This window comes from Phoenix dactylifera, chromosome 12 (assembly GCF_051530095.1).
Source record: "Phoenix dactylifera cultivar Ajwa chromosome 12, Ajwa_hap1_PhDact_Kaust_v1.1, whole genome shotgun sequence".
NCBI classification, from domain to species: Eukaryota; Viridiplantae; Streptophyta; class Magnoliopsida; order Arecales; family Arecaceae; genus Phoenix; species Phoenix dactylifera.
In genome coordinates, this window is record NC_143201.1 from 24,243,310 (window position 1) to 24,252,810 (window position 9,501).

The 9,501-nt window shown below is 43.5% G+C and overlaps 1 protein-coding gene across 4 annotated transcripts; it reads right to left on the reverse strand.

The window, feature by feature from the left end:
- Positions 1-3,303: 3,303 nt before the first annotated feature.
- Positions 3,304-9,319, reverse strand: LOC103697413 (putative E3 ubiquitin-protein ligase ZFP1). Of its 4 annotated transcripts, XM_088709234.2 has the most exons (8): positions 9,054-9,319; positions 8,837-8,923; positions 6,982-7,749; positions 6,237-6,589; positions 4,782-4,883; positions 4,260-4,427; positions 4,041-4,181; positions 3,304-3,674 (listed from the first exon to the last, which is right to left on the reverse strand). In XM_088709234.2, exons 3-8 carry the CDS (start codon positions 7,589-7,591, stop codon positions 3,615-3,617), a joined length of 1,434 nt encoding a protein of 477 aa, XP_088565360.2. In that variant the 5' UTR covers positions 7,592-7,749; positions 8,837-8,923; positions 9,054-9,319; the 3' UTR covers positions 3,304-3,614. The 4 variants fall into 4 exon arrangements, with proteins under 4 accessions (XP_088565360.2, XP_088565359.2, XP_008777789.4 ...); XM_008779567.6 differs by lacking the exons at positions 3,304-3,674; positions 9,054-9,319 and adding an exon at positions 7,864-7,920 and having other exon boundaries at positions 3,784-4,181; positions 8,837-8,899; XM_088709233.2 differs by lacking the exons at positions 8,837-8,923; positions 9,054-9,319 and having other exon boundaries at positions 6,982-7,840.
- Positions 9,320-9,501: the final 182 nt, after the last annotated feature.

Consider the following 9,501-nt stretch of genomic DNA (forward strand, 5'->3'; position numbering starts at 1 on the left):
AGCCTTGGCGTACTTGCGAGCTCGGGCCAACATTTCGGTGAGGTCCGCAGGGGAGTACTTCTCGATAGAGAAGAGGAACCTGTAAGACCGGGCTCCAGTCTTTAGTGCCGACATGGCGATTGACTGGTCCAGCTCCCGGACTTCCCATGTTGCGGCAGTAAACCGATCCAAGTACTCCTTGAAGGACTCTCCCTCCTCTTGTTTGATATCAAGGAGGGAGTCGGATGTCCGCCGCTGGGGCTGGCTGGCGGCAAAGTTGCCAGCAAATTGTCTGCCGAGCTGCTCAAAGGAAGAGACAGTACTCGGCTTCAGCCCGGTGAACCAAAGCCGGGCCGGTCCTCGGAGCGTTGCTGGAAAGGCTTTGCACATCATGGCCTCCGAGGCTCCTTGTAGGGCCATTAAGACCCGGTAACTCTCCAGGTGGTCAAGGGGATCAGCCTTGCCGTTGTAGGGCTCCACTTGGGGCATCTTGAACCGTAGCGGAACCGGTTCATCTTCAATCTCCGGGGAGAAGGGCGACTTCGTAGTAAACTCAAAGTCGTCATCACGCCCCGATTTCCTGCCATGGAGTGCCTGGATTTGGCGCTCCAGCTTCTCGACCTTCTTGTCGAGTTCATCATTCTGGAGGATCGCTGCAGCGGTTCGTTCGAGCGCAGGTTGCCCTGGAACCGACTCAGCTTCTGAAGGCTGTGGCCAGCCTCCATAGCCTCTGGCTGGGTGCTCTCTCCAGAGGGAGGCCTGGACTTGGGAGTCCTGACCTCGAAGGAGAAGTCCGCTTGTAGGAGGCTCCGGTTGAGCTAGAGTTGGAGGAGGCGGTGCCGTTGGGATGCCCCTGGGTTGCAAGCTTTGGACAGCGGTAGCCAAGGCTTGCACTTGTTGCACCAGGGCATCAAACTGCTCCGGCCGAACCTGAGGGGTTGACTCGGCCAGAGGTGGTGAGTTCCGGACGGAATGCTCAGGACTGGGTGGAAGACGTCGAGAGGCGTTGGAAGCCCCTTTGCTTCTTAGCTTCATGGCAGCGAACTCGGGCCCTTCCTCTAGCGCCAACTGTTGCTGGAAATTGGACCCGGGGGCCGCCGTGAAGCCGGGGAAGGAGGAGCTCCGCTGCTGCAGGGGGCGGACGGCGGTGCGCCGGTTGGCTGCGTCCTCCGCTGCGGGGGGTGTGCAAGTCCTGCAAAGAAAACCGGTGGCCGGGCTCCCCGGCGCCGGCCCTCCGATGCCTAAGTCAGAGGGGGCAAGTATGTGGAGAAGAGCAGGGGAGAGAGTATGTGGAGAAGACAAAGAGAATCTCGTGTTCAATTGTGTCTGTGCTGTTTTCTTCTTTTTTCCCCCGGTCTAGGAGGGTTCTCTCCAGCTCCGGATTTTTTTTCTGGTTTTTGGTCCTCTCTCCCTTTTTCCTTCAGGTTTCCTTTTATAGGAGGATTTTTGTTACCTGGGAGGTGACAGGAGGTTTGTCCTGTTTTGTAATAATTGGGCACGATTTGGCCCATTAATGGCGTAATGGGGAACGGGACCGGATCAGACCGGAATCAGGGAGTTGTCACGGTCGATCGGACCTGTTGGAGTGGTTGAACCGCCGGCTGTGGTGGGCCTGGGGTCCGTGGATGGTAAGTGCATTTATTACCGAATGAACCGGCGGTCAGGGAGAGCCATACGTTCTGATGGTTCAGTGATCCGGAGATCGTCTTGGGCCGTGTTCATTAAATGCCTGAGTGCATCGGAGACTTGAGGGAGTCTCATGCATTAATGGCAGGTCGTGCCGAACGCCTGAGGAGATCTGATGCCTTGATGGCTTGGAGATAGTGGCAGGTCGCAAGCCGTAGGAGTTGTCAAGTCCCTTGGACTTTAGGCGGAGGTTGAACATTTGGTTAAGGCATCGGCTCGGCAAGGGTGCCGAGCCGAGCTGACCGCCCAATAGGGCGCCCTGTGGCGGGGCTGCTTTGAGTACTCCTGGTCGGCGCCCTTTAGGCGAGCACCTTCTAGCAGAGCGCCTCGGCGCTGTCTTTGGTCGGCACTTTCTAACCGAGCAGCTTATTTTGGTTGGGCACCTCTTGGCGCGCACTCTGGTCGGCGCCTTCTAGTCGAGCGCCTTCCTGGTCGGCGCTCTCTGGTCTCGGCCTTCTGGCCTCGGCTCTCTGTGCTCGGCCTTCTGTGCTCGGCCTGCTGTGCTCGGCCCGCTGTGCTCGGCCTGCTGTGCTCGGCCTATGAGCTCGATCACTTGGACGAGCTCGAGAGCGGAAGAGCTCCATCACTTGGATGAGCTCGAGAGCGGAAGAGCCCGATCACTTAGGATGAGCTCGGGAGCGGAAGAGCTCCATCACTTGGGATGAGCTCGAGCTTGCTGATGGATTTGGGTGCTATAATTACATTTGTGGGGTGGTCCATTTTTCCACCAACACCGGGAATGCGAGATTTTTGTTTGCAATCATGTACTTGTCATTGAATATTTTTTTCTTTTTCACTGGTAAAGCAGCACGTACATGACCTAGTTATAAGTTATAAGCCCACCTCAAAAGGCCATCGATGCGCATATAGCACCGGACCCGGGCTTCGGCCCCGCAAGCCTAGGAAATCCACTGCAGTACTTTCTGAAGAAATCCCATTGTTGGCTAGTAAGGATAGAGATGAATGAATTAATCTAAGACAATAATTGTAACTGACTTAAGAATTGAGCTGTGTCGGAAGGTGGAAATAACCATGCCACATGAAGCTCCCTGTTTATACTGTCTACAAACACGTCAACATTGTAAGGCTTCGAGTCTGACCGTTGGTCTCCATGCCCTAAAGCGTCCCACCCTTGCATGCCGTGACCGTTGTGTTTTCCATGCGCGCACCATGCAAGGGAAAAGTTCACGTTCATGCCTCACGAGATGCGGAATATTTTCGACTGAATGAGAGAAAGAGGCATCACTAGCTCGAAATAGGCTTCTCACTTTTCGTTTGAGATCGTGCGCCCTTTCTCGCCGCAAGTGTTAAAAGACAAATCTTAAAAACAAACAGAACCAGACAAGAACAAAAGAATCCATCCACCTCGGCACAGATTGTATCGTTTTAAGCAAGATTGATTCATGGTCTGATCATCAGTCCAAACAGAGAAAAGTCCATGCAGCATTCGGACTGGGATCAAAATGGGGGGGGGGGGGGGGGGGGGGGGGGGGAGGAGGAAAAAAAAAACAGAGAATGGAAAGATACCTACAAAATACATGAATCGTCCTAAAGATCAAACGCCAAATCCAACCAACAAACGGAAACCATGAACAAGTACATATACTGCAACCATAAAACAACGAAAGACATTAGGCATCTCAGAAAATACTCATTCGAATTAAACATTGAAAGCATCAATGAGTACCATTTATCCTTACAAAATATATAAAAGGAACCACCACCATCAAGGATATAATGAGGTACTGCAATCATGTTGCTTAGAACTTCCATAACTGAAGAAATCTGGGTGAGAGTTTGGAAAGAAGAGGAGGGGGAGGAATAGAAGGCTTGAATGCTTGACCACCAGAACCCTTGTCAAGGACCAGAGGGTCCAGAACAGTACACTGTGGAGATCCTGGCTATCGTCCAGCCCCAGGAGAACCGCTTGCAAACCAGCACCCGGGTGGTCACCCACAATTGGCCGTGTGGGGGCTGCTGGTCCCATGCATGCCAATAAAACTGAATACCTATCAGAAAGATGTGAAGCAAACATTTTTTATCATCCTCTTTTAAGATAGATTCTAGAATTAGATCACGAGGATGAACAGTACAATGAAACATAAGGCTCAAAAGAAATATTGTTAACCATAAAAAAACTGATTTTATGGTGTGCAATTAGAATCAAACACGCATGCCACTTTGTTTACATACGGTTGCAAAGAGCATGTTCGCCCGAACATTTATGAAGGGTCATTGAGTGCAAGGGGCAGATCAATCCAACATCTCTATTCACAGAGATACATTGAATTTTCTTAAAAAATGTAACCTCAAAAATGAGGGGGAAAAATCATTCTTGGACAAATAGTTCCAATGGTTCCTCCACGAGCTCATACATTCTTTTTAACGGCCACCAAAGCCGGTGCTTTGCAGATTGGGCAAATGTTTTTAACAAACAGCCATTGTTTTATGCAGTCTGCATGATAACTGTGACCGCAATCCAGAGTTCCTATCCTCTCATTCTCCTCGTACTCTACCTGAAAACCAAAAGGTCCTTTTTAATGAGAAAAATGGACATTTACATCACCTAACTGGAGGTCATTAGGAAACAATACCTGGCAAACAATGCAAGTTCCATTCTCAGATGCTGATTGGGACAATGAACCCAGTGACGAGGATGTTGATTGCTGGACATACATACTTGTCCTTAAATTCATCAAGATGAACTCTTCTGACAAACCAGTTTTGACATCTCCAATCTTTTCTTCCAAGTCCAGAAGTTCCTGAGGTGGTCAAAGTAGATGACCTTAGATTACAGATTTTTAGGACTACTAATAGCTAAAATTTTCGGATGTCTTAAAAATGCTAGAATCCCAAAAATCCAGAGGCCAGAAGGGTTAATTTTAATATTTTCCCTCCAGGAACTGTCAATTATGTGGATAATTGTAAGGAATCTGTTATAGATCTTAACAGAACAAGAGCATGCACCCTGAAAGTACATGGGTTTTGAATAATATAACATGAAAGATCAATAGACAACAAAAAGCCCCATCCGATCTTGGATGGTTTTACCCAAAAATACTAAATGATTAAATAAAAGAGCCGTAAAGTCCCTATATTGCCTGATATAACCTTACCTCATATGACATGTCATCTATATCCATTCGCATATCACTATATTGGTCAACGGAATCCTCGAAACTATAGAATTGTGCAATCTCCATGAGCTTAGAAGCATCCTGCATGCAGAGAAGTTATCAACTTCCATATTATGCAGATTAAAAAGGCTAAAGATATTACGGGAAAAAAACATAAATTATGCTACCATGCATGAAAAAGAAAAGCAAATGCTGACAGATAAGTCCTCAACTTACAAAAATGAAATTCATTGTTCAAAGCTTCAATGTCAGCTATTCAATACCAAATAAATTGAATGTACATGCACACACAGAAGAGCAAAAGATAGTAGGTCCCAGAAATATAGACACCACACAAATTATATAACAAAAAGACATCTATTGCATCTACTTATTAACATTTGCTCAGACACTAATTCATCTGTGATTCAAGTATGGACATATAATCTAGGAATTTGATGTTGGAGTCAATTCGAACCTGCACCTGAAACCTCACAACTGATAATTTAGAAAAATACAACTCATGCGCTACTTTAAGTTTATGCTTCTTTCTAGGTATAAATGTCTGACTTTATCACTGGCAACTACCCCCCTCCCCCCTCTCTCTCCCCCAGGGTCCCTCAAAACAATGCTGGAGCCAAGTAACTCGTTCTCTTTGACAATTACAAAAATATTGATAGGGAAAGGAACAAACGACATGGTTCACTGTCTAACTTGCTTGATCGTAATACTGTCCTTTGTGAATTGAAGTAGGCCTGATACAAAAATCGTCAATTTTCCCTTATCCATACTTGATGGGCATCTATTTCCATTTTTTCCAGAAACAGGACTATTTGCTAATGTGTAATATCTTCTAGCGACTTACGCCAAACATCTGGCAAAACACTCCTTCCCATCCCATTTCAACAGGAACAGAACAAGGTAGCGACTATTTATTTTAGCTACTATGGCAGAAGAAGGGAAGTTATACACAAGCAGTCCCCACGAGGTGTGACATAGAATAATGAGAAAATTGCAAATTTTTAAGTAAACAAAATTATAAGTAGATAACATTGTCATGTAAGTTAGGAAGATCCTATATTTTCAGCAAAACTTGGTAAAACTCCAATATAATATGTTTTGAAAAGAACGCAGGGCACAAATCGCCCAGAAAAAGGACCATTCAGATTGATAAAATTAAAATCCAATGTTTTTATCAAAATTTTGAGCATGCTTAAAATCACTAATTTATTTAGAGAACAACATCCACTATATAGGCAACATTTGCAAAATAATTACAGGATCATTTTTTAGCCCCTCGCTTTTCTAAGTTTTATGTCTACTAAGGAAAGGTCCCAAAATATGTAGGTCAGAAATTCATTCATGCTATTTTTAACATGACACACACACACACATGCACAAAGAGAGAGAGAGAGAGAAAGAGAGAGAGAGAGAGATGAAAAGGAAATAATTTACCTCGAACAGTGGATTTCTAAGATCATAGCTAATTTCAGGAACTGTCCCAAAGATTGGAGGAACATATATCAGTTCGGATATGCATGGCATGGGCCCTATAAATCTTGAACATGATACTTGATCATCCCTCAGAGCATACACATTGTCTGCATGCAAGTTGTCGAATGGATACCAGTAAGATGGTGCTGGCAATTGAGTGTGATGACTATAACTTTGGACTTGCATGATTTGCATAGGTGAATAATTTTGATAAGCATTAGGAAAGGATGGATTATGCATATTAAATGCAGCATATCTGTTGGATGAATTGCCCTGGTATTCACGTCCACTTGAATCTGCAACTTCTAGATGCCCTGCATTTAGGCAAGTTGCCGAAAAAAAGCAAAAGATCTTTCAATCAAAAGTCCATCTTTTACAATAATAAAAGCATAGATGAAACTGTAGATAGGAAAACTAGTAAATTGAGAGGATCTCTTTTTCTTCTTTTCCTTCTTTGTATGGGCTCTATGAAGTTGCAGCTGTAACTAGAGAAACTATTTGATGAGGAACCAACAAAGCTCAATTTTATAAAATAATCTTTGACACAAACTGGATCATAGCATTTCCTCTTTTTCAGATAAAAAGATTAGCAACTTCCTATCTGGAAGCTCATCATTAGCTTCCTTAATTTAGTTGAGCAGAAAAAGCTTTCACTAAATCTAGCATGTAAAAATCTTTCCTTAAATATCTATTCTTAATTTCTTACCATCCATATAAGTTGTGGAAGCTCTCCGATCACCAGCATAATTTCCATACTGCTCCACCAAAGCATTACTTGAAGGTTGAAAGGACTGATCCATTTGATTCCCTTGAAGAAAATAGTTATAATGACATGAAAATGGAGGCACAGGCTGAAGGCTGATGACACTAGATCTGTCCTTTACAAGTCCATGAGAATCTTCTGTGGTTGTTAAAATTCCATTAGCTTGGTATCCAGGTGCAGTAAAAGCTGTGACACTTGATCCACCATAATTATATGGGTCCTGCCATTGTGGCAGTTCAGAATTCAGGGAGAGATAAGCAGAGGAAAAATTTGAGTTCTCTACTGGATTATAATAGTCAAAGTTTTCTGCAACAACTTCTGCATTCTTTCTTTTGCCAGGCTCGTTAAGACTATCAATGTAGTTATCTCTACCATCATTCATGACAGTTCCAAAAGCCCCTTGATTAGTGAAGGATAGCACATGATCAACAGACCTCTTATTTATAGGTATAGACAGAAGTCTACTTGAAGATGAAGGCATGCAAGGATTATAGAAGTTTGCTGGAGCAACCTCGCCTACATAATTGCTTGAGACAGGTTGGCAATATTGCATTCCATTATAGTGATTTCCATGGATGCAGTTTCTTCTATAAGGATCTGTGATGCAGTTTATTCTATAAGGATCTGTAAATTGAAGATGAAGATCTGCAGAATTCCCTGAAGCTGGAAGGACTGGAGGTATGCCCTGATTTGTGGAGTTCACAGAGCTACCTAAAAATATGCAGTCATTAGGATGAAGGTGATTAAGGCCTTGTTCTGATCTCATGTCATGCATTTGATGTTTCTGTAGCAGGTGCCACATGCTTGTTATCAAAGTTTTATTACCTCCAGACCACTATAATGATTTAGTTTAACTACTGAGCCTTGTCATCAAAAAGATGTCTGCTCTCAAAAGAAACATTATAAACAGGAGTTAGAAAAAAGAAATATGAAATCATAAAAGAGACATGTAATGCTAGAATTTTGAAGAAAAAACAATATATAAAGAATGGCAACTTTAAATTAACTATTACAAAAAACAAAGACCAAAAACTAACAAAATACCATCATAAAATGAGACCCAACAAATATCATGAATGAAATGGCAAGTACTCTATAAGAGAGATACATAACCTCTTTCAATGCCAATTATGAGTTATAATAACTATCAGTAATGATTAACTCTGCCAGATTGTTAGATCAGTTTTATTTTTTGATTTCTAACTTTTTCACCAAAGAGGGAAAAAAGAAATCACTTTAGCAATTTGACAAGCGGATGAAATTACAGCATGGCGGACAGCACCAATATGAATATGTACTCTCGCACAAGGCCGTCTTAGGGACAGATAGTGAAGCTAAGAAAATTAACCCTGTCATGCGTTTTATCAGAATGGTAGCTAGGAGTTTCATTTTTTCAACAAATTCTTGCCTTTGTTCTTCTTTTTTTTGTTTATTTTGAAATTTGTTGCTTGTTTCATTTAGATATATTCATATTTTGTTCTTTCCTAATATTAGTTGTATTCCTCTTTCACAATTTAAGTCTTGCTATCTCCTTTTTCCCCTTCTAATTCGTCATCTTTTCAACAAGACTAAAGTTGGACAATCAACACTAAAATATCTTTCCTCTTATATACAGTGGCGTCGATCCTCCTCATCTAGCTGGTTCATTACAACATTAATTAATTTTCTTGTGCAACATTACGACATTAAAAAAACCCTCGCGGCTTCAAAATTCACCAAAAAATATAAAAAATTATGAGTTTTATTTCATCAAAATAGAACTTAGAGAGAAAAAAGGGAAAAAGAAAAGAAACAAGACCTTATGTCACGGCCACCGCTACCGCCACCGCAAGAAAGTACGGAATCCCCCTTCCCCCTACTTCTGCGGCCGGAGAACATGACGAGACTATTAATAGACCACCAAAGAAGAGATCACGACCCGGAAAAAGGGGAAACAAAGGAAGGAAAAACATGATATCCAGAGAGGATTGGAGGCGAAAGAGAAAGCGTAAAGGGATGGAGCAGAGAAAACTTACAAACTTGGGATATCGCTGTCGATGGCGTTCGAAGTAGGAGGAATGGATACGATTACGATACCTTCCGTGCAGAGTCCGAGAGGACGAGAGGAAGGGATACGATTACGATACCTTCCGTGCCGACTCCGAGAGGGCGAGGCCGCGGGTGCTATTAGCCGAGGAGGTGGAGACGGAGAACAAGAGAAGAGAGACGGCAGTGATTTGCGATTTGTTTGGTAGGGTAATAAAAATGGAGTTATAAAGACGGCAACGTTGTAATTGCATTCAGAACGCGCGGAGGGGTACATGAGAGTTTTAATAAAAAACGGATCGAGGGTTAGATCGGTTCCACCCGACCGTCCAAGTTTGGCGATGGTTATCGGTTTTGTTTGGTTGCCCCCTTTGAGAAGATTTAGCGGCATTTGGCGTGCGGGGATCGCGGATGGTATGGATAGAGATGATAAGATAA